The sequence below is a fragment of the Armigeres subalbatus genome, chromosome 1 (assembly GCF_024139115.2).
Source record: "Armigeres subalbatus isolate Guangzhou_Male chromosome 1, GZ_Asu_2, whole genome shotgun sequence".
NCBI lineage: Eukaryota > Metazoa > Arthropoda > Insecta > Diptera > Culicidae > Armigeres > Armigeres subalbatus.
The window spans coordinates 91,317,219-91,342,645 of NC_085139.1; the positions used below are offsets into that span (position 1 = coordinate 91,317,219).

Consider the following 25,427-nt stretch of genomic DNA (forward strand, 5'->3'; position numbering starts at 1 on the left):
ATCTGACGGAACCGACCGAGAGTGATTGGAAATAAGCTACAATCGGGCAACGGCTTACGTAAGATTTCTTTGGGAGCACATCCGAAGTTTCGATTATAATATTCTAAACTTGAGTTGTGAAGTACCACAATATGACAAAATACTTTAGCAGCGCACAACTAAGCGAGGCAGAGGTGAATGAGCAAAATGCTATAATATCTCGAGAATCACAATAAACGGGGTGCAGAAAGCGCGGCGGTACCTTTCATGAAGGGTTCGCCGCGTGCAATTTTGAGAAAATCAGGCAATACCTTTCGACAGTCATTCGCCGCGTGAAGTTTTGTGCAAGTACCCATTTGGGAACATTACAAACGCCGCGCAGTGTATCATATCCAGAAAATCTGACAATAATATTGATGAATGCAGCAACCTATTATATGGTCTGTCTATCGAGGGGCGATCAACTGTATGAATCAGTTGAATTGTAAATACTTGCATCCAAAAGTACACAGAAAAATACGTAAAAAATACAAAAGTTCTTTTTAATACTTCAATTCGAAATAATTCATCAATACGTCGACATTTCGTCAATACGACTTTAAATACAATTTAAATACACGATTATTACGCCGACTCGTCAAAAATACGTCAATACGTGTCAATCTGTTTGTTTATTTTGACAGATATGGAATTGTTTTGAAAAAAAGCCGTGTTTTTGATTCCTATATTATCGATCGGTATCTCAACAAGAAAAATGGATACAACCGAGTTGAACATCGATATATTATCAGAGTCTTTATTAGAGTTGCGCAAAAAATGAAGCAAAATCTACCTATTGAACTGTCAAACCGTCTACCTATCGAGCAAAGCAAAATGAATATTATTATGGCGAAGTGAAACACTTCCTCGCACTTCAATATCAATACACCTTCCAGTAAATCAGCAACAATACACTCACTTTTTCGCAGATTGTATAGATAACTTTGGTAAAGGCTAGTGTTTACAGTTCGGAAAACGGTGTCACGGGAGTTGGTCCCCCATGTATTTTCAAAGAGACGGGAATTTATTTTAACGTGCGTAAATACCTTGAATGCCTTGAATCTCGCTCCTTTGAAAATGCATGAGGAATCAAATCCCGTGACACGTTTGTAAACAAACTAACAAACCTTGGGGGATTAAAAAACTTTAGAAATGGACACTCGCAGTCATTTGAAGGGTTGATGAAAAATGAATGTTCCTAGCGTGCTTTGCAGGCCAAATTTGATGTGCCTGCAGAGTTTCAAGATCATGCTCCATTTTCGCTGGTTTATTAGCCATTTTAATTCGCGACTACGAATGTAAATTCTCCACTCACATGAGGTGGAACAACTAGGGGGGATTGGCGGCCATGCCAAAGTCTGGCAGAAAGCAACGAGTTTTTGCAATAAGTAGAGACATTATCCTCGTTTTCGCGAATATTCCTAGTGCCGCTTCAGTTTTGGTTTGAAGCTCGGTTTGAAGGTCTCCAACGCAACTTCCTTCTTCAAAAAAATACCTTCAACAATACACAAAAAATTCAATTCATGTTGAAAAAATACACGAAAAATACAATTAATGGAGTATTTAATACACTACAATACTGAAATACACAAAAATACTTCAATGCACGAAAAAATACAGAAATACAAAAAAAATCTTCAATACGCCTTTTCAATTCAGGCAGATGAATCGTAAATACACAAGTTGACAGCCCCTCGCTTACAGCGGCACACTAGGAGTTAACTTTCTGAAATCAGTATGGCGAAAGGCATCTAAGGTTCGATTGCTCAAAATTAAGCACCTTAATCGAAAAAATATTTGATAGGCGTAGTAGCGGACACCATCCCTCATAACCGGTACCAAACAGTTTTTCATGAAAAGTTCCTAATCTTGAGAAAACCCGCGTTAGATGTCTTTCGCCATACAAATTTCTGGCGGTTAACTCATCCTGGCTATTTTGCGCATATACTATAGCGCCGGAATGTGATAGCGGCGAGTAGAAAATCAGCCACTGCCAATAATTCATTTCCACAAAAAAAAATGGAAAGGAAAAATGGAAAACCGACTTCAATTCGGTTTTATAGTCGCATTTACAGCATAGTAAACAGTGCTATTAAGACCTGAATAAAGCTTTAAAGCTGATCAAAAGCCGCTTTTGGCGAATTATTTGGCACTGCATGCCCCTCAGAAATGTCAAAATTTTTAGACGAGTGGAAAACGAAAAAAAATAAAAGTGAAATGAAAAGAAAGATGCGCTAAACAACGCATCAATTAGTTTGACAAATAAAACTTCGGAAGAAAGTTCGGTTCGGAAGTCCCGACTTCCGAATTCTAAGTTGGTGCTACGCCGACAATAGTTGCAGAATAAATCCACACCCACACCCAAAAAAATCTGCACGTTGTTTCCACCTGAAAAAGTACGTAGATCTTGTCCACCTGAAATTCACGTAACTTTCACCTGATTTTTTGATAGAATTTTCATTCTACGTGAAAATCAGGTAAGTTCTACCTGAGTTTTGGATAGAATTCACCGGACACGTAAGTTTCACCTGAATTTTCTGAAGCATTTGCAGTTACGTGTGCACGTAAAATGTACCTGAAAATTCAGGTGGAAACAACGTTTAGATTATTTGGAGTGCAGGGCCATAGCATACACAGAAAGAAAAATCAATAATAAAATTAAGAAAATCGTTGGTTAAAATAAAAAGTTGCGTTGGTTCTTTTTCGTAGAGAGTTGCTTCTGTTCAAAATAAAAGTATGAAAACTTTTGTTACACCCATGCTTAAAAAATCGCATGCTGCCCTGAAATCAAAAGTTCGGACATTCAAAATAAAACTTTACATCTGTCAAATCAAAATAGGCACATTATGGAAAACTAGAGTATAGAATATTTTCATTCAGAAATGAAACTTCGAATTCCCCGAAATAGAAACCCCCTTCCTTTACCATCTACTCATCTTTTCCTTTTCTAATTCAATCAATTGTATAGTTCAGTTTTTCTTTTAATACTTAAACATTATATTTCTTTTATTTAACATGGGTTATCGGAGATGTCACACTACAATCTTTTGGTTAAATCCGGCGAGCTTCTGGTGCAGCAACGCCCACAAGGGTGCATATCGTCGTCATCTTGACATTGTAGCATGAATTATTGCTGGTCAGTCTGGTCATGCAGTTTATCTGTAAATACAAATAAAAAACTTATTTAAATTTCATGATTTGAACCAAGGTGTGTCCTAATTTAAACCAACTAAGGTGCCACCACGTAATTCAGGGAACCGTTTTGTGGAATAGTAGCACACCGGTCTACTGTTTCATTTGGTGATAGGAATTGGTACTTTTTATACGCTGTTTAAAATATATATGACCTACCTGGCGTCAATCTATGTGATGGCAGTCGACGAATTTTGCGGCATAAATGAAGGGAGCTGGGCTGTCCCAGGGAAGTCCTCTTGGGGAACTAGACCTAAAAACATGCGATATCTCTTTTACCGGCAAAAGTATATACTGTTTCTCATTAAAACGCACTCTTTCATGAAGCATTTTTGAACCCGATGTTCCGCGATCGTAGAACCTAGAAAAGAAAACGTTCGTAACATATGTATATTATATCGGCAAAGTCGCGAATAAATCAAGATGCAGTACATATTTATAATTACCTTGTTGTTGGCGGTGTCAGCAGACAAACTTTATTCCAGAAGTCCAATTTATTTACGGTTGACGAAAGGTCGGCTCAATCCGTCAGCAAGAAATCACGCAAGTAACTGACACTGGCAAAAAAAGAAGAATAATTCTAAATGGATGGTTCAACAGTTTTACAATGTTTGCGTTAAAAGGAAAAACTTTTATTTATGCAACATGAATGGTTTCGAAACACTTTCAATGCTAACACATAATTTTGCGTTAATCAATTCTACTTTTATTTCAAACAAAATCAAACGCTTTTTAAATCAAAAAGGCAAAATAATTATTAGAACTAGAGTCCTATAAGAAGAGTAACGTCATGTGTCACGTTTGACAGGTCTGCTGCTCGTTTGGAACGCGCATTTGTATGGAACTGACAGACGATTCTGTTCCAATTCTGACACTTGACGACACTGTTATTAAAGTCACTGTAATTAGAACAATGTTTGTTTTTTCTGTGTATGAAACATGTAACCGACATTTTCCCTTCAACAGTTTTCATACATATGTCTAACCATATAATAATATTGTTTTTACTGAATAGAATGATAGGTTTTTGAAAACAATCCCTGTTGCATGCGTGCGAAAGAGAAGGGGTTATAGAACTATGGTCGATATTGTTATTGATTTCACCTAAACGTCATATAGATGTTAGCTCTAAATTGGTAAAGGTGGTTCTTTTAATCGGCTTAAATCAAGCAGGGCCTATTAGCTTCACAACTAAGCGTTGTATACCGATACGGCTTCTTCTACTGCTTGAGAATTATATGGCCAATAAGCATTTGAAAAACATATATAGAACTTATAGGCACTAAAATGCCGTTATAAAGTTTAGATAGGGCTTATTCAAGTGCTTATAATGGTTACCTGGGCTAACTTCGGAAGTGGTGCGCTGTTTTCATATCGCGAAGCGCTATTCAGCGCACCACTTCCGAAGTTAGGTTTAACGTACGGATTGTGAGAAAAATCCAACTTCGCTAGCCCCCAATTTCGGGCTTCAACTGCCTCAACGGCCTCATGTGATGGATTGAGAATATTGTCAATATTTCTCTGGTCTGGAGTCTGATAAGTCATTATGGAAAATTATACTTGAATGCGGGGGAAAAACAAAAAAAGACCAAAACAAATAGACGTCAAAAAACGTTAACCGTTTTCCTCTTTTTTCCGGTTTCCCCCCTTCAGAATTTGTTATAGACCAATGCAAGATCTTGATCTAACCTCACTTATTTGACAGTTCACAGAGCTTGTTTACAAGGTGTTAGAAGAAAAATCGATGAGGAGAAAATTGAAATTCATATTTTTAGTTTAAAATTGCTGCGATCCGAATATTTCAATGATATTCTTTGCATTCAACATGAAATCAATCGCAAAGGACATCTACATGCGAATAAAATGACGAAACAATTTTATCGGAAGCTTCGCCAGAGGCTAAGTCCCGGTGAAAAAGCTCTGTGAACTGTCAACCTACGTCATCATGCACTGGTCTATAAACAAAATTTAATAGTTTAACGTGAAATCGGAGAAGTTGTGAATATTATTGTAATGAACGATTCAAGGTAAATATCTATCATTATGACTGTAGTTTTAGTCCTCATTTAATTTTCTAATCAACAGTCACTCCTGCCGGCTATGCCTCTTACCTGTGGCCGATGACCTTTCTGCAGATGAAGTTTTTCCTTCGGAAGGCTTCCCGAATCAGACTTTGATCACCATGATCTACCAATGCACCTCGATCCGGATCGATTTCCATCGGGATTATTCTTGTGTGGTCTGCAACCAGTGCATTGAAATGCTTGAACAGTTCCACAGCTACCGGGAACGTTGCTTGGAGAACGATCTGCAGCTACGTCAGATGCGATGTGACGATGAAAGCTCAGTGGATGATGATCCACTGGAGGTGGTGGCCTCGACGGACAATGCGCCGTTAGTAATGACGGTATTTCAAAAGCAGATAAAACAACAAATTAGAGGCTTTTTGGACGAAAAGGTGAACGAGATTGAGAGGAAGGCTCTGGACATGGCGACAGAGGCGATACGCAGTCAAGCTCTAGATGATGCGAACGGATCAAGTGTTGATTGGAAAAGCAAATATGTGACTCTGCAAAGGAACAACGAACTATTACAAACGGCCTTCCGTAATCAAAAGGCCAAACTGAAACAGATGGAAAGGGCATTGAAGGGTTATGAGAATGAAGAACATTCTTTAAACAGTTCAAGCCAGATCAAGTATGAAACCACGGCGGCAGCAGAGTCTGACGGACAACAAAATGGAGCAGGTTTCTTCACTGTTCACCGGGATATTCCGGAAATTTCAACTGAGCTAATGCAGAATTTGAACAATGACTCAGGGCCGGGCGAGAAAGGCGATCGACAGTTCATATCAAAATTGGCCGTTGCCGTTTTCGGCGAGAAAGTTCTGCTCAGTTCGAGCGTTACAGGAAGACCATCCAATTCGCATAATAATATACCTCCGAAACCGCCTCTATGTCCGCGAAAAGTTGCTGCGATTGGAGGTGAGTACAAAATTACTTTCAATATTGATTTGGGGTCTCATGTTTTTTTTTTCACAGCGAAACTGTTTGAACGAGTGGAACATGAAGTGGGTCGATTCAATCAAAAGGAATTGATGCAACGTGCCAGCGACAAAGTTGTGCGGCTTGTAGTCTGTCAAAAATCGGCGAACCTGCGTAAACAGGCGCTTAAACGGAACCAGACAAGCGGGAACAACTCTTTAGAAGATGATGATAACGATTATACTCCAAGGCCGCGTGTCAAACGAAGAGTCCAAAGTAAGTATACGTAAATCAATGATCAATTAATAATTAAACAGAGAAATCGGCATGCAGATTTACTTACGAGAAAGCCACTTTACAGGGTAGTCATAAATTTTTTTATTTTATCGATTTGTTAAAAAACGTCACTCGGTTCAGTTTTAAGAGCTTGTTCACTCACTCACTTGTTTCACTCCACGACTGCTCTCCTTCGGCGCGGCTACGCCTCACGATGCCCGCTTTCTTGAGGTTGCCAATCTTTTGTGCAATAAACCGCTTGATGATGCGCTCTTCGGAATTCTTCCGGATAGTGTGAATGTCTTCGGGCCCAATGCGCATTGCCGTTCGCTCGGCGACCTTGTCTGAAACAGAAACAAAAAATAATAAAGCCTGCTCTGCTTTATTTAATGTGAAGAACAGGCAATACTCACTGCAGACGAAATCAAAAATCCGTGGATCGATCTTTTCGGTCGGTGGATACAGGGGCGAGCCATCGGGTTTTTTCAACTTGGCGAATCGATGCGAAGCGTGTCCGGTGACGCTCATGTTCATCAATTCGTTCGGATCGATAAGACGGGTGATGAGCATCCCGACAAACACGCTGTCCGACGACGAGCGATCGTTCATTGTTTCCAGCTCTTCCACTGTGATGGGAATGTCGTCTTCGGTGGTGAAACGAGTCTAAATTGGAATAAGAAATAATTATGACTACATCTGTGCTCGAGTCTGTCGAAATACTGAACCTACCGAAACAACTGGTCCACTGGTTTGCAATTTCATTCGTTTCAATTCCAGCTCTTGGCCAAGCTGCACCAGTGTGTCGATCTTCTTCTGTGCCTCCGATAACTGCTTCTCTAATACCTTGGCTTGCGTCGAAACGACTACATCTTCCGTAGAGCGTTTTCGTTTCCCATCACCGGCCTTTTTAGTATTCGCAGCACTAGCCTGGGCACCTTTATTCGGTGGAGCCTGCTCTTCGAATCCAGCAAAATCACCCTCCGCCATGTCTTCGTGATCCGACGCCGCGAAGTAAACGCTTTCCAGTTCCATTTTATATTCCTCCTGCTGTTGCTGCTGCTGCGTACAAAACCCTTCCGAATCGCTCAGCACTTCATATTCCACCTCTTCGCAAACGCCGTCCGCCGGTTCCACCGTCATTTGCAGCAAAACTTCCTCCGCATTTTGCCTGCCATTCTTTCGCAACTTCAGCGCATTAGTGACCTTCTCCAGCGCCTTTTGTTCCACTTCCTTAACTTGTCCCGCCAGAAAACCCTGAATGTACTTCTTGACATCGTCGTAGAATTTCCGATCGCGAACCTCTCGCTCGTGCTTTCGCTTCTTGGAACTTTTCAGTGGATCATCCTCTTCGAAATCGTCATCGTTTTCTTCCTCCTCGTCATCTTCCCCGCGCAATCGTTTCAGGTTGCGATTGTGGTCCAAACACTTCTGCCGGTAGGAATAGAACTGCTTCACGATGCGAATACAACTGGTGCAAACGGCACCGGGAAAGTCGCGCTCGAAGGTGATCCGAATCGAGGTGCATGCGTAGATCATCCGGAACAGGTCGTCTTTGTTGGGGACGCCGAAGATGTCGGTCAGATTGTTTTGTGACGAACACAGTCGGCAGCGGCTAAATTGATTCTAGTGAATTTATTTTCAAATTTTGGATAACACAAAATGTGTACTTACTCAAGTTCGTCCAGTTCAGTCATTTCGGCAACAATATAACGATCGTCAAGATTTATTGCCCTAATAAATTTAGAACTATTTTAAATGTTTTAAATTCGTTCACTGTCGAAACGAAAGAGGCGGGTGGTTCATCATGGAGTCAGTACAAAATTGAAAACAAACCACCCCACACTGAAAACCAAAACTACCCAAAAGTGGGTTGTTTGCACTCAAAACCGTGGTTTGGGCCAATAACCCAAATTTGAGTAAAATGGCTTTTCTGGCACTAGGTAGTTTGCCTTTAATCCCATGTAAATAATTTACCCAAAGCTGAGTTTAATTCATCCAAAGCGGACCTTAATCAACCCAAAATAGAGAATATTGAATTTACTCAAATTTGGGTTATTGGGCTGAGCAACCTCGGTGAGGTGTTTGCATCTTGCTCTAGTTTTGATAGCAATGATGGGAAAGAAAGGAAAACTACCCAATTTTGGGTAAATTTTTCTGCGATATTCTCATCAGTGCGTATATTGAACTCAAAGTTTGGGTTGATTTATCTGTCCGTGCAGGAAAGGAAATCATCCGTGAGGTGAAAATATTCGACAAATAGAAATCATAAAGGAGAACGTCAAAATAATAAAAATATATTCACCACAGTTTTGAATAAGGCAATCTGACGTTTATCATCTTTCTCTTGCACGCGCACGTGAAGGATAGGATTTGTTTTCATACGGAAACGCTTCCGAAGCGTTTCCGTATGAAAACAAACCCTATCCCGCCTGTGCGCGTGCAAGAGAAAGATGATAAACGTCAGATAGCCTTATAGGGCACTGCACGGAAACATCTCTTTCTCTTTCGTACTTCATAAATTTTGACGTTTACTGGCCTTGTTGTTTTCTAATTTCATTGCAGTAAGAAAGAGACAAAGCAGTCTGTGCAGTGCCCTATAGGGCACTGCATGGACTGCTTTGTCTTTTTCTCGCTGCAAAGTAATTAGAAACAACAAGGCCAGTAAATGTCAAAATTTATGAAGAACGAAAGCGAAAGAGATTCGTTCGTGCAGTGCCCTATATCAGTGTTCCGCCGTATAAAAAGTTAAGGACATAGTTGGAAGAGTACCACGATGGTAGTCAATATGGCACCGGACCTTCCACGGGTCAACCCCACACCTCCTGCACTCCTCTCTCCCACCAACATTCGAATGCATCGAACAGCATCGAACAAAAGTTTAATATTCAGATTACTAACCTGTTCACAGTATATTTATGTACTTCCCGTGATAATTAACATTTTCTTCAAAAGTCCTATGCATTTCTGCTCGAAATATATAATAAACCAGCAGTTTCGTGCCAATTTAACAGCCGTCCGCGGTTTGGTGGTTTTATCACTGCACTCCACTTCTTCTCAAAGGGCATTGAAAAAATCAATGTTTTACACACTTCTCCGCACATGAGCAGCCCGAAATGTTGATGGAAGGCAAATTAAACTTCACTTTTTGGATTAAGTCACTTGTTTGAAGCGAAAACTTGATATAAACTGCAATTTTTGCCCGAAGAAAACGATTAAAAACTGATCGCGGAGCGAATGTAAACACCGGTACCGATAGCAAACTAATAAACAGGGTGGTTCAAAACTGATTTTGCTCCGCCACGCTCAGTCGGTTATGTTTCATATTTTGGTTGTCGTTCGCTGGTTTCGGTCGGTTTGAATAGGGCTTACCGTGCACAGGTCGTTTCAGGTTTGTATGGCAGTTGATATGGCGCACACTTAAATCATTTCACAGATTTCGGTGATTCTCCTTTGTTCAACTGTCAAAACTACCAAAAATCTGTAAAATTTTTACCGAACAGTTCTGCTGTTGAGATTTCGGTGAAATTTCACAGAAATCTGCGATTTATTTTAAGTGTGCGAGGTTGAATTTCACATTATTCTGATTGTGGCACTCCGTGATTGGGCGCTGGCGAGGGGAAGACCATATGACTGGATGAAATTCAAGAGCTTCAACTCCTTAGACAATGCATATTGAATGGACGTTCCAATAGTCGATTTTAATCGAGGTTGCAAATCTTTAGCATGATATAGTACGTGGATTTCCCTATTGGACCCGACCGTTCGAAATAGTCGCTCCTTGAATTGTCGTTGAAATCGCCGTTTTCACCTTCACACCCATCTTCACAGTAAAATCTGTCAAAACTGACAAGTCTGCCACATGCTTTTTGCTGGTTCCCTCGGACTTCTCTTTCTTTTTCCGATGTTTTGACATCTGTTTTGATAGACAAGGAGCAAAAAACAAGGTAATCTACCAAACATTTATTGAGTTTGGCAAACCTTGCTGGAAAAGGGAACGTTTGAAATAGGCAAGTGAACCGACCTTCGAATCCATTGGTCAAGTAAATCCACAATAATAAAGCCCCAAATACAATGCACTATGGTCCAGGATTCAGATTTACGCGGAAAGATGCATTTTACGCCAAAACCATATTTTTTTAGAAAAAAACTTTTGTTCTACAAAATTGTTCGAAATAGTAAAGCCATCATTATTGCCGATTTCACCAATTTGAAGAGTTATGTTTAGATTGTGATTTGCCCGCTTCTTTTTCTCACACTCACTCTCATTTCGGGTTGATCGATTTTTGTTACTGAAATTTACCCAATTATAACCCATTACTCGTTAGTCACATGTAAGCGTGTACACTAAATCGATTCCCGCCAATGAGAATAGATAGAAGGTGAGGAAGAAGACCAAATGCAAGTGTATTAGTGGATGATAGAAAATGTGAACAGCAAATGGTGACGTACTTATTTGCACGGCTTCTTATGGGAGCTCGTTCGAATGTAAAAGTGAAAGCGTTTTCGCCATACACGGAAGGCACACACACATTGTATGAATTTCCATACCTTAGTATTGCGCATAAGCCCCAAAATTTTATTCCCACCTTTGGGTTTCCGCGCCGAGCACTCAGCGCCAGACTCGGCGACAAGAAGACAGTCGTCAAGTTGGTACTCCTGATTTTTTGACAACTGATGTCGATTGGTTGTGTGAGTGCACCGGTGTAAAAAATAGAGCTTTTAGCTGAAAATTTAATAGTCAAATGCACATTTTGACAGTAATATAGATGTATGAGTGAATAAAGTGTGTAAATGCTCTATCGCGGAAGCAGTCGCTGAAGACAAGTGTCAATGATTTCAGTGACGACACGAAAAGTTTCAATGCAAAAAGCAATATTTATTTTCATTGGATTCCCGCCATGATTTGACGTCTATTTGTTTTCAGATTGAGCACTCACACACAAATATTATACACGGAAAATTAAACTTTTTTGAGTGTATTGAGTGTGAGAAAAAAATGACTGTGAGAAAAAAAATCTCGCAAAACTCTTATAAAGTGCAAAAAGCGCAATATGGTGCAACCAAAAAATAGGGTGGCCCATCACATAAAAAAAATTTGAAATTTTTTTTTTATTTTTCGGAATATTGACATGCTATGTTTTACAAAGTTGTAGCGCAGCTTATTCCTATCAATGTCAAAAAACAAAAAATTCTGTAGCTCTTAAGTTGGCTGATTTAGATCAATTTTACTTAAATGGATTAGGGTGCGTTCAGTGAAGTCTCTGGAATTTTACAATTTTTGTCTTGTATCTGTGTTTGTGTCTCGAGCTAGCGTTTTTCAGACCAGGGGAGAAGGCGGAGCACTGAATCCCTACCCCAACATGTGCGACATCTGGATTTGGTTCTAAACTGTAAACAACAGTGTTAATTCTCTATCACCTTTTTGTTATGGCGAGGCAATTTTTATGCACACTTTTGTTTTCGATATTTTATCAAAATTAAAAAATCAATCATGCAGCAACATAACGATATGGTATGCTTGAGATACCTGCTTGATTATAGGGACTCGAAAAAGAATTTATTTGTAGTAACTAACCGAATATAAAAATGTTCACATTAACGATTGCGCCCTAACACCGGTTCTAAGCTTCGATGCAGAGTACACGAGCTTTGTTCGCCAGTGACAGGCGTATGGGTCTGTTCAAATATTACGTAACGTAATAGGGGGTGGGGGTTGTTTTATTTTTCTTACGATTTGTTACGCAAAATATAGGGGGTGGGGGTCATTCGAGAAATTGTTACGCGTAACAATTGAGAAAAAATATTTAAATTTTTCAAAAAATAGTTATTGTCTTCAAAATAGCATAAAATACACAAAAAATAATAATTTATTGTATCGTGGTTCAAATTCTACCAAAAACAAGATTTTTTCAAAAAAAAATGTATTTGTTACGCGTTACGCATAGGGGTGGGGGTAGTTCTAAATTTTGTTACAGATTGTTACGAGGGGGTGGGGGGTTCTTAAAAACAACGTTTTTCGCGTTACGTAATATTTGAACAGACCCTATGAGGCCCTTGTTTCAGACATAGTATTGTACGTGGATTTCCCTATTGGACCCGACCGTTCGAAATAGTCGCTCCTTGAACGGTCGTTGAAATCGCCGTTTTCACCTTCACACCCATCTTCATAGTAAAATCTGTCAAAACTGGCAAGTCTGCCACGTGCTTTTTGCTGTTTCCCTCGGACTTCTCTTTCTTTTTCCGATGTTTTGACATCTGTTTTGATAGACAAGGAGCAAAAAACAAGGTAATCTACCAAACATTTATTGAGTTTGGCAAACCTTGCTGGAAAAGGGAACGTTTGAAATAGGCAAGTGAACCGACCTTCGAATCCATTGGTCAAGTAAATCCACAATATTGCCAATTCCAGCTCTCGATGGATTTTTGGGAAAATCATAGATCGCACTTTGAGCCGTGATGTCAAATGTTTTGGATTATTTATTATTATTTTCAAGTTCATCTAAATGTATGAAACTTGAAGAAAAATTGTGTGTTGAACCACACTGCAAAAATTCCACACATTTTTATTGGCAAAAATCCATTAATTTAATTCATGATTCTAATTAGTGCACGCGAAGTACAAATATAATCTATAATCAAATAAAATGTATGTGTGGTCTCTAATATGCAGTTATTGAATTTATGTGTGGGTACAAATTGCATATATTTGGGTCGCCAAATTGCAAAAATGTATGTGTGCGACAAATATATTCAATATAAAGAATTTTTTCGGTGGCACTATTGCAATCATCCTAATATGTTTCCGCAGAGTTCAAATTATAACTGACTCGAAAGTAGCGGAAAGATTAACTTTACTACAAATCATTATTATTTTACTAGAGTCTGATCAAACAATAGAGGTAATAAACTATAGAGAACGATTGTCGCTGTGGTTCTCTTTGTTATCGTTCTCAAACATGATGGGTACCTATCTGTCAAAACGTTCTGATTTTTCCTTCGTTGACATTTAGTGCCCTATCCTCTCCAGCAAAAGATGTGTCGCCAGTGGCGACAGCGACAATCTCCTCTATAGTTTACTACCTCTATTGATCAAACTAAATATTCTGGCAACCGTGCTGAGCCCACGTGTTCATTTGAAAACATAAACAGCTTTCGTTTGCGCCAACCCGATTCACCCAATTTATCAGCCCGCCAACCGGGAGAACAAAGGATTTTGACATCTCGCACTTATTATTATGTCGCACTTCTAAAGTGCAGTGCGGAGTCCAACAAGGTGGGAAGTGCACAATAAAAATATTCTTGAAATACATGCCGCTTTGGCTTTTCCAGGAGGGTGAAACCGGGGGGACGTCACTTTGCGATTGCACACTTAATCGCAGCCATTACCTTCATTATCGCAATTAATCGTATCTATATTTTTAATCGCGATATTTATCGCATAATCGCACCCCATCGCGCCTCATCGCGCTTTATCGCAACTGTTTTTTGCTCGAATCAGAAATAGCGATGGCATTCATATTCGAGTAGCTCTTTTCCGTCTCTAGCAACCAGGGTTACGACTTGTTTTGTTTTTTTTTTTCGAGCAACAGCAGTTTTTACCTTTCTTTTTGTCAATTAATCAAATTTAAGAAAACTAAATAATTTATAACCTTATTTGTTACGCTTTAGGTAACCATTGATACAAAGGTACAGTATATCCATTTGTAATAGATTTTAATCCGCTCTAATCGACCTATCCTCGTTAACTTTCTCCAGAATGACTGGCTGTTGCAGCTAGTTGGAAAAATAAGAAAAGTATACACTCCGGTTGAGTGATAAACGGGGAGGAGAATTTGATACAGCTTTGTTGCCGTTTCGAGCCGAAAACTTGCAGTTGGAATGAAAACTGAATACTTTGCTTCAGATGAAACCTCTGCAGAAATGCCGATATCCTGCAGATGAACTTCTGTGGTGCCATTTATCGAGCATTTTTATAAAGGACCGCGCATTTTTATAGAGACAAGAAGGACTCAGGCATTTGATAGCGGAACGATGTCGACCATTTGATTTCGGTTTTTAGTTTCCGATTGAGGGGATTACTGGTAATAATTATGATGATGGAAGGCCATTGATTGATACATCCAGTTGAGAACGATAGTAGTAAACCTCTCTTTGTCCACGCAGGATGGCCACTTCATCGTTCATACCTCAGCGTCTGATAAACCGATGGACGAGTGACAAACACCGCGCAAATAACCTTCAATTCTGACGTCTTTGCTGTCTTAATACAACAAACTGGATTACGAAACCGATCTCGTAACTTATTCGAAACAACGTTCCAACGTTCCGACAAGGCTAAATATGGCATTATTCATTGCTTCCTTGGTAAAAGCTCTGTGCGATTACGTCCCTTTCCTGAGGCCTAGTCAGAGGAGTCGCGTGATCATTTCTTCAACCTGAGCATGGTTTGACAAAATTGAATATAGAAAATGTATGTATGTATAAAAATCACGATAAATCAATACAAACGATACCCCTTGAAATTTTTCTCCTATTTTTAATCACCATCATAGTGAATACTGCCTCCATCACCATGGGTCATATAATCTATATAATAATAATATAATCAGAGGCATCGCGTGGTCAATTCTTCAACCTGTGCACCGAGCAGCGTATTTCGGTTTTCAGTTGTTTGATGTAGCTGTCAATGTATCAGCATTCAAATTACGAGTAAGCACGCGCCGGTGATACTTTTTCAAAATTATATTTATTGTAGAAAAAAAGAATTCCATGATGAAAATCATGACGAGTTGATGATTGTTCGTGCATCTCGTATCAAAGTTAAATATTTTGAGAAAAACCTGACCTGAAAAAGGGACCTGAAATGACACATCCAATATAAACAATATCATATGTTTCGTCTATCTGCTTCTAAGCTACATATACCATTTAATAATTAAACTCAAACTAAGCTTAAAGTCACAGTGCGTTAACCCTTTATAAGGCAGTGGCTATGTTGCCACGAACAAATTATATGTTTTTCTATTTATTAACAAGAGCTCTAATTATTATTTTCTATGTAGTGGCTTTATTGGCTACCTAGTAATCCCCCAGATGAATTTGAGCCATAAAAAAAATGAAATGTCAATTTGAGAACAGTTTTTTTCGAACAGATCGTAAGTTTCGAGTGGAAGAAGGATTTCCATTTATAATTCGTTAAAAAAACGACAAAGATATATTTTTTCTCATTGGTATTAATTATTTTGAATCTCCTGTTTTAGATTATGGCGTAATTAGCGTAAAAAAGCTTTGCCTTTCTGTATATTTGGTTAGACGAAATTGTGTTTTTTTGGGAGCAAAATCGCAAAAAAAAATTTTTTCACTTATAATGCGTTTTCCGACTCGGACTCTTCATTAAGAAATGTAACGTGCCTTGATTTGACTGGTTTTACGTAAAACCTAATTTTTTAAAATCTTTTATTTATTTTTGTTGTTGGCTGTTTTCCCGCTTGCCGGGCAGTGGCAACTATATTGCCACCAATGTTGTCCCGCTTGCCGAGCAGTGGCAACTATATTGCCACCAATTTTTCAATGTTCCTGAACATACATACATTACATTTGAGTTTAATACCATGTCAGGATTATGTCCTATTGTTGTTTTTGTTAATTTATTGTTTAGATTCGTTTGCCTTATAAAGGGTTAAATAGAAAAACAAACTTATCTGGGGAATCATAATGCTTTTCAATATGACATATAAAACATCTATTCAATGAAACGGTATCTTTTAATTTTAATTCAAGTTATTTTGTAGAATGAGACAAGTCTTAATAGTTATGGGTTCAGAAAATTTAATTATAATACGAATGATTAGACCTGCTGAGACGAGCGCTGCGATTTGTTTTTTACGAAAAATGGCCAGCTTTTGGCTTTTACGGCCCCCGCAATCTTCAACAGCAGCGCTTTCTCTCCGCTCATCAATACGAAATCCTTTGGTTTCTCTATATATTTTCCTAAATACTTTCGTAGCAGTGGGTCCCCCACCGGGAGGTTGGCGAGTTCCGACAACCCACGAACATCGGCCTCGATTCCTGTTATTTCTCTTTCGGTGAGGTCTTCCAAGGCCGGGTTTACGAAGCCAGTCCTCTCTATAATGCATTTAAGGTGGGATGGTATGGTGCACTTCAGGAAGGAAGTTTTCCATGTTTTTCCAGAAAATAACCTGCCGGTTCAATATATTGCTGTTTCATATTTTTAATTAGGGAAATAATCTATAATCATTACCTCCGGCACTTCCATGCTCTTGGGCAGCCTGTGATTGCGTGAAGCTCGGATCCAACCAAGAGAGAACACAAAAAAAACGGAACACAAACACTTCCAGAGACTTGGATCTTCCGTAGTCAACCGTAGTGACTAACCCAAACCCAATAGCTGCTGCAAGCAGTGAAAAACACACCGAATCGGAACACGGACACTGTTAGAATATAAAATATTCCGTAGTCAACTAAGTGACCCACCGGAACGCGAAAGCTGCACGCGAGCAGTGAAGAACGTACCGGAACACTAAGACTTATATACGATCGGAACTACGTGATCAACGGAACGCAAAACTGCGAGCACGCAGCAGGGAACACACTAACAGGGCCGGTCAACGCAAGTAAATGTTTTACTGGAAGCGAAACTGTTGCAAAATGATTCTTATCGAATATTTGACAACGATAAATGTCATGTCATTTTACATAATTCTTGTTGTCATAGTTTTCGAGCAGTTCTGTGTTGTCAACGCGTTTATCGCATAGCTATCGCGCTTTCATCGCGATCAATCGCGTTAATCGCAGGTAAAAATTTTCATCGCAAAAAAAATCATTCTAATCGCGAAAATCTTTATGCCAAACAAGCTTCATCTACGACTTATCGTGGGAGTGGCGCACCCCTGTCATCCGCGGTACAATGGCACTCTACCCAACATTGTTTTTGCTACTGCTGTTTTTGGTACCCAGTTTCTGGGTGGTATAGGCACTGCACGGAAAGATCTCTTTCTCTTTTGTTCTTCATAAATTTTGACGTTTACTGGCCTTGTTGTTTTCTAATTTCTTTGCAGCGAGAAAGAGACAAAGCAGCCCGTGCAGTGCCCTATAGGGCACTGCACGGAAACATCTCTTTCTCTTTCGTTCCTCATAAATTTTGACGTTTACTGGCCTTGTTGTTTTCTAATTTCTTTGCAGCGAAAAAGAGACAAAGCAGTCCGTGCAGTGCCCTATAGGGCACTGCACGGACTGCTTTGTCTCTTTCTCGCTGCAAAGAAATTAGAAAACAACAAGGCCAGTAAACGTCAAAACTCATGAGGAACGAAAGAGAAGGAAATGTTTCCGTGCAGTGCCCTATACCCGAATTCAGCTGCTCATTTTGGGTGATTGGTTCGTTCGCAGTTAGTGCTAATTGTCGGCAATTAACTTCTCCTGACAAAAACTTGCAATTGATTGAGGTATATCGAGCCTTTTGTGTTTGTACGGCTTTATTATATCGAAAAATAGCCCGTCGATACTTCCATAGCTTTGTTATCATGAATTGAACGAGATTAAAACAAAAACATTGTACGCCATATTGAACGAATGGTGGGTAGGCGTATTAGCCTTCTCTTCAGTCCCCTGGGCTTTTCAGGCCGATGAGGCATTATTTAACTTTTTCACCACCACACGGAGAACCGAAACAATCCAAAATTAGGTCGTTTTCACTCAACTTGACAGCAAAGTGCAACCACTCAAAATTGAGTTATTTGCATAATACTTAATTTTGAGTTATTTGAGAACACTTTGTTTTGGATGAATTTTACTTCTTCTAGAAGAGTTGATTTTGGGTGAAAATTTTTATTAACCGTGATTTTCGTTTTAATTAAATATAGTACAAAAATTCAAACGTCCACGCCAAGGTCCACGCACATGTTTTTATTTTAATTTCTAAATAATGTTATTCACAAAAGGAATCTACAATATAGATAAAAAAATGCATACCATCTTCACCGAGATCTTCACTGCACTCTACTGATGGCTTACTTTCATGCATGATCTTGACATGGAGTCCTATCTTTGTCCTGACAACGGGAAAAGTTCCGGCTTCAACGTGGCCCACTGATTTCAGCTGCTCCTGCGCCGTAAGCTCGGCGTTTCAGTCGTTTTCGATTTCAGGGTTTCCGCTACGCATCATCCTGAAATTTGACTTATACAAATTATAGATGTTTTTAATTATTTTAAATCAATAACTTACCCGTTGAGAATCATTTTCAATAGCGATCATCAAGAAATCTTTTATTATATTTGAAATTGACTTGAATTAAACTTATCAGCAAAAATAGCGTTCAACCAAAATGTCGACAAGTAAATTTTCATCCAAAACTGTGTGGCATGCCATAACTTAACTTTGGATAGTTTCATATAAACCAGATAACTCATAGGTGAGTCTTTGGACTAGACTTCAAAGCAACGCAAAAATCACCCATCTACATAAACAAAAATATATCTAAAATGGGAGTGTTGAGAAAACACTCAATTTTGAATAGTTTCACTCTCAATTTTGGATAGTTTCGAATTTCAGTGCACGCAGATTTTGCTGAAGTTGACATTTCTCTCTCCAGAAGTCAGAACACAACATCCCGAAATAAATATTTTCAAGTGCAGTGTTTTCAATATCAACCAGATCATGTCCAACTCGCATTTGTTTTTAAAATCCGGTTTTCCGCGCGCTCCGCTGGCCAACGGAGTCGGTCGGTACGTGTGCCAACTGCAGCGCATCACCCTAAAATACTGCAAAAATAATGGCTCAAGCAAGGGCATGCGGGAGTTCCTGGAGAACGATCTGCTCAACTTCAGCCAAGCCAACCCGGGAGTGGTGGTGTACGTGAAACCTCGCCGGCACCGAACGGCCGTCATGTCCGCTGAATACCTGAACGGGGAGAAGCAATGGATCAACTGTCGGAACAGTACACGCGACGAAATCCGGAAATGGGTTGATGTGCTGAAAACGCAAGCCGGCTGCTCAGGCGACACCCGATTACGTAAACTGTGGCACACGGATGTGCCGTCGGTGCAGGGACCGTGGACGCCGTTCACCCATCAGCATCCCTCGGCCAATGTTATGTCATACCCGAGCAAGGAGCTGTCTCAGCTGCAAACGGACGAATTGAGCGCTTCCGAAAAGCTGATCGAGATGTACAAAGCGCAGAAACTGCAACAGAACTAATTAGGATCGTGTCGAATAAAAGCTTATGTAGAATTAATAAATGGTTTTTAAAATTGGTCTGTTCTTTAATTATTTTGAACACTCGTAAAAATTGTAGGTATTCTACATTGCTCTGATGGAGAATTTACATCGCGGTATCACAATAAAGCGGAATGCTAGAACAAGAAGGAATCGGCATCACCGCCTGGGCGAAAACGTGTTTAGCAGGGTGGCCACCGAACCGGGAAAAAGACGGAAAATTTAAGTTACCGGGAAAAAAAAGCGGGAAAACCCGGGAATTCAGGAGATGTACCGGGAAAACAAAATTTCCTAAAGTTATATTCAAAATTCTTCAAAGCTTTTATGAAGTTGATATAAGGAAAAGATTGACTCTTTAATGTTTATTACTCAGTCGCATTCTAACTTTTAGTACATGGAGTGTGTGAGTACAAAAATTAAGTAAGTCTTTTGTCTGAATTCAGTTTGTGTTGTCACTAGATCATTTTGATATCAATTTCGAGATAAAAATGGTAATTTTATGATATTTCGTGATTTTGTGTGTGATATTTTGAAGAATAAAATATCTTAAGCTTAGTATTTTTTCACAAGTAACCTAAAATATAGTTGAAGGATATGATGATGAAAGATATATTTTTGAATTGGAACCTTCTAACTTTTTAATAATAAATTTAAGATTTTATTTTAATATATAGAAAACTGAAAAAAAAAAAGAAAACAAAGTTCTAGAAATTAAAAATGTAAAACTGATTAAATAACGAATCGAATGTTTTTTGTGTTAAAAATCATATGTTTACTTTAAAATTTTGTAGATTTTTAGTAAACCAATACCAACAACTATGATGCTTTACTTGCTTCATTGCTAAGTTTTTAAATTCAAAAACATGGGTTTAATTCGAGTTATTTTATTCGAGGGAATTGAGTCTTTACTCAAATAATTTTGCTTTAATTTGAAAAGCTTTAACAGTTACTCCAGAAGGTATGCTTTGAAATAGTCTGAATAAAACCAAGAGCTAAACATTAAAACATGTTGGCTATACTATAAGAAACTATACGTTTTTACTGCTTTCAATAAACATTATGCCAGGAACTAATATTAGTTATTAGTTCCTGCCTATACTATCACAAGGGATTTGACAATAGCCACCATGTCCACGGACGGTAATCATGTGTTTTGTTTACTATTTGTTTTGGTTAAATCTAAAAATTGTTTTCAAAATAATTTGCAAGATTTACATCTTTGACCATGGGAATTATGTTATTTGATGATAAAATATAATAAACTTACGAATTGGAGGGAATCTACAGGTGAAATCAAGCGCTACACGAAATCATTTTTCGTAACTTGTTCTCCCGCTCCGAATCAAACAAAAGATATTATTATTGTTTATACTGTGTTAAGTATCACAGTTGAAATGGTCCGGGGATGCAAATCGAACAACATTTATTAATGTCGTTTTCGGTTATTGCTGGGTCGAACCTAGTTCTGCCCCGGATCCGCTCTAACAGCTGTAAAAACGTTCGGTTATTCATTCAGGTTGGATCGCGATCCGCACCAGATCCGACCCAAAACGAACGAGGTTCGCTCTGCCGATTTATCGAGATCGAACCTAGGTTCACCAAAACATTCGAACACAAACAGGTGTTTATGTTTACGCTAAAGGAAAATGAAAACATGAATGACACGGATGGGTATTTGACTTTTAATCGTTTTTGTTTCATTTGTTGAATTTATCAATGTTGTTGCTGTCTTGCACGTAAAAATGGATTATTTTAATCGTGTGTTATCTTCAAGTTTCTCTGATGGTGAAATGGATTCAGATACCGACATATTTTTTTTCTGATTACTTCAGACGGTAGCTCCGTTATAAACAAAATGATGGTTAAAAATTTTGATGAAAATGTGATTGATAAATGCAATGACGAGAAGGTAGCTGTAGCTGCTATTTATTCACTATTACGTTGTGTATTCGATTATATGCTTTAAGTATAATTGCTCTCTCAATGGGAAAATAGCGTACCGGAGTATCGGATTATTATTTATACCAAAATGTTCATACCATTATTTTATTCGTTATTGCAGGTCTGTGAATAATTTGTTTAAGGTTACGGATTTGAAGAATATAAACATAATGTATTAACCCTTTATAAGGCAGTGATAACTATATTGCCATCAACAAATGATACGTTTTTCTGATTATTTACAATAGTTTTATTATTAATTGCATATTATTCGGCAACTCGGCCGTACGAAAACCATTTTTTTGTTAAATATCTTGGCTGTGCATATGCACAGCATATGTTTCGAAATGGACAAATTGATATGAAATTTGCGAAAAAGAATCCACTTGTCTTGTCTCGAACCCTCAACCTCCTACTCTCTAGATAGGCGTGATAACCCCTACACAAAAAGACCACTTAAAGGTCACGTTTGCGGAAAAGCCATCAGAATCCGAGTATCAACCTCCACCGCGGTTAGCTCTTTTTTGCAAATTGAATATCTTCCGGATGCTTGATTTGTCCAATCTCACATGTGCTTTACTGTTGTATATCCACAGTCAAGCGAGTGCACATTGTTTATTAAACGAGAGGATCGCACTCCATGGCCCCCAGCAACGGACTGGGCGGGACGGTATAGAATGCGAATTCAATCGCACTCTGCTGTGCCAAAGGCTTGCTTGGCTAAAGCATTTGATGAGTTTGATTGCCTTTACGTAAACGGTCGCGTGTACTCAGACGACTAATGACGGTGAAAGACCGACACTTGATTACAATTAATTGCATATTATTCGGCAACTCGGCCGTACGAAAACCATTTTTTGTTAAATATCTTGGCTGTGCATATGCACAGCATATGTTTCGAAATGGACAAATTGATATGAAATTTGCGAAAAGAATCCACGTGTCTTGGAGGGACTCGAACCCTCAACCTCCTACTCTCTAGAATTCGCATTCTATACCGTCCCGCCCAGTCCGTTGCTGGGGGCATGGAGTGCGATCCTCTCGTTTAATAAACAATGTGCACTCGCTTGGCTGTGGATATACAACAGTAAAGCAAATGTGGAGATTGGACAAATCAAGCATCCGAAAGATATTCAATTTGCAAAAAAGAGAGCTAACCGCGGTGGAGGTTGGTACTCGGATTCTGATGGCTTTTCCGCAAACGTGACCTTTAAGTGGTCTTGAAGGGGTTATCACGCCTATCTAGAGAGTAGGAGGTTGAGGGTTCGAGTCCCTCCAAGACACGTGGATTCTTTTTCGCAAATTTCATATCAATTTGTCCATTTCGAAACATATGCTGTGCATATGCACAGCCAAGATATTTAATAGTTTTATTATTTATTCACCTTGCAGAGGGTATATTTGCTACCTAGTAACACTCCAGATGATACTTGGTCAGAAAATAAATTCAAATGTAAATTTAGGAACAGTTTTATACGAATTGAGCATAATTTTATAGTTGAAGAAGGATTTTAGTTGTAATTCGTTGAAAAACCGACAAAGACATATTTTACCCCGTTGATATTTATTATGTTGAATCTCCTGTGATGTAGTGGAAAATTATGTAGAGAAAAAATATTTGCCTTTCTTGTATATTTGGTTTTTGCAGTTTTGGCGAAATCGCGGTTTATCCCAAAGGATCCCCTCTTGGGAGGAAAATACAAAAATGTTAGTCAACTCTTGTGCGATTTGATTCTTTAGTTTAAAATAAAAGGCCCCAAATCTCAATAAATTTTCTATTGGATTTTTTACAAAGTGTTTCCATATTTTCTTGTTCTATTACATTTGAATGGCATAATTGATAATTCAAATGTAACACAATCACTGTTATCCAGAACGCCACTTAGAACCAGTATAACAGTTTATCTGGAAACACGGATTGGCATAATTCCCGGAAATGTTCCAGAGCGCCAAAATTCCTTCACGGCAATCCACATTGCCGTCGCCATTCATCACAAGCTTCTAATCACATAAATTTATTGATGGATTAACTGTCATTTTTAAAATAAACAATTAACAGTAGAAAAATCTGACTTCCCATTCAATTTATATAATAAGAAACAAAATAACACTAATAACAAAAATCAAAAGATAAAATCTGTATGAAATCTGATAAAATATTTATATTTATGCCTATCAGCTGGCAGTGCGAACTGAAAACAAAACAGATGATAGGGCTTGAGATCTCACTAACACCATCATACTGACTCGATCCCGATTCGTTTTTCGTTCGGTTATTCAGAGTCGGGCTCGGACCTGACCCAGGTCTAAAACCGAAAACGACATTAGTGAAATTGAAATGAAATAAATGGTGTGCTGAAAGATGTTCTAGGATTATATTGTCGCGCTTATCTTTTTCTAGAATACTGCGGCGGTCTTACAGTCGCAGGCTCGACTGCGAAGGTAAACGTCAAGATAGCCGCCGTGTTAAAAGATACGCAGAGTTTTCCCGCTCAAAACAAAACCACGTGCTTTTCGCGAAATGACAGCAGTGTTCGATTGTATTAGTGAGAGGCAACTGGAGTCACTGAGTACATGGAGAGTGTTTATCATGGCAAGTGCATACGGTGGGTAAGATTTTCATTGAATCTGTTGTGTTTAGTGACCGTTGCGATTACCTGAGAAGCAACCAGCAGGAAGCCGCAGTATTCTATTTCATCTCGAGATGCATAATATTTTCATGCCCATAATAGCTGGTATTATTTTTAAACAAATTGAAAAAGTGTAGCAAACAATATTTTGGATAAAATCCAGTTGCTTATAAAGGAACGATTCGGGAGAAGTACTTTTCAAAATGTATGCTGGATATATTCATGAAGATGTTCGCTACGCTGAGAAGCATCTCTTGCCACGGGGCTGGGCCCATGAGTCGGGTGTGGTTTTCCTCGCGGTGTGGTTTGAATCATGGATAAGATTTGAGAATTTGATGAGCATAAGTTACAAAACGTGATTTTTTCCAATACAGGTTTTGAAATTAGTATTTTGGCCATAACTTCTGATCCCAAAGTTAGATTTGATCAATTTACATTAGCAAACAATGGGACAGGATTTCCCGTCGAATGCAAATCGTATTCGACGAGCGTTTTGCAACCAAGAAAAATGTTTTCCAAAGTTTAGCAGCTAAGAAAAGAATCTAACCATTGTAATTTAATTAGGTGTTATTGTGGTATTATCATGTTGATTAAATGACGGTTGACACTAATTACATGGCCACAAAGCGCACGATTGCAGTGTGCCTGCTGATCAAAGCATTTTGCATAACACGTTGTTTGTTATTTAATGTAACTATTTCAAAGATTCGTTACAAATTATCAGTTGCTTCGATTTAAAACTGACCTCCGATTTGGAAAGAAAATAAAACATCTAGTTAAAGTTTAAAAAAATCTTACTCTTTTTTTCTTCAAGTTAAAAAAAAAACGGGAAAATTTGGCAAAATTTATCGGGAAAAGCGGGAAAAAAACCGGGAATTTGAAAATCGAATTTCAGTGGCCACCCTGGTTTAGTATTGTGAAAGTATTACCATGATAATTGAAGGGATTGAGATGGGTGTAATCAAATATATAGATTGAATTGAATAAGAGGGCATATACATTAGACATGAGTACCAGATACGAAAGTAACAGATGAACGGAGTCAGATTTCAGTTTTGTGATGTATTTCGCGGGAAGTAGTAGTGCTTTCGAGTTGCTGCGGATCAAGCAGCAGCTGGAGACGGCTGATTCGGATGCAGCCTAAATCCTAAATCA

At 38.7% G+C, this 25,427-nt stretch overlaps 3 protein-coding genes and 1 long non-coding RNA gene across 5 annotated transcripts in view; 3 read left to right on the plus strand and 1 right to left on the minus strand.

The window, feature by feature from the left end:
* LOC134202267 (uncharacterized) overlaps positions 1-6,532 on the plus strand; it is a 33,354-nt gene extending 26,822 nt beyond the window's left edge. The window contains exons 1-4 of one of the 2 annotated variants that reach the window (XM_062677313.1): positions 4,826-4,870; positions 5,167-5,237; positions 5,296-6,194; positions 6,252-6,532. In XM_062677313.1, the coding sequence (XP_062533297.1) occupies positions 5,224-5,237; positions 5,296-6,194; positions 6,252-6,484 (1,146 nt within the window). In that variant the 5' untranslated portion in view covers positions 4,826-4,870; positions 5,167-5,223 and the 3' untranslated portion in view covers positions 6,485-6,532. Of the gene's footprint in view, positions 1-4,825; positions 4,871-5,166; positions 5,238-5,295; positions 6,195-6,251 lie in introns of those variants that run through there. The other variant, XM_062677306.1, reaches the window with a different exon arrangement.
* A 16-nt stretch (positions 6,533-6,548) lies between these two features.
* On the minus strand, positions 6,549-8,301 carry LOC134202257 (uncharacterized). Its single transcript, XM_062677299.1, has 4 exons — positions 8,142-8,301; positions 7,200-8,082; positions 6,884-7,133; positions 6,549-6,814 (listed from the first exon to the last, which is right to left on the minus strand). The coding sequence occupies exons 1-4, from the start codon at positions 8,162-8,164 to the stop codon at positions 6,630-6,632; spliced, it is 1,341 nt and encodes a 446-aa protein (XP_062533283.1). The 5' UTR covers positions 8,165-8,301; the 3' UTR covers positions 6,549-6,629.
* A 5,752-nt stretch (positions 8,302-14,053) lies between these two features.
* Positions 14,054-14,892, plus strand: LOC134222431 (uncharacterized). The gene is made up of 3 exons (XR_009982427.1): positions 14,054-14,156; positions 14,226-14,551; positions 14,634-14,892. It is a non-coding gene; the product is annotated as an uncharacterized LOC134222431 (long non-coding RNA).
* A 4,178-nt stretch (positions 14,893-19,070) lies between these two features.
* Positions 19,071-19,739, plus strand: LOC134222480 (large ribosomal subunit protein mL43). The gene has a single exon (XM_062701650.1). The coding sequence runs from the start codon at positions 19,144-19,146 to the stop codon at positions 19,681-19,683; it is 540 nt and encodes a 179-aa protein (XP_062557634.1). The 5' UTR covers positions 19,071-19,143; the 3' UTR covers positions 19,684-19,739.
* The last annotated feature ends 5,688 nt before the right edge of the window (positions 19,740-25,427 follow it).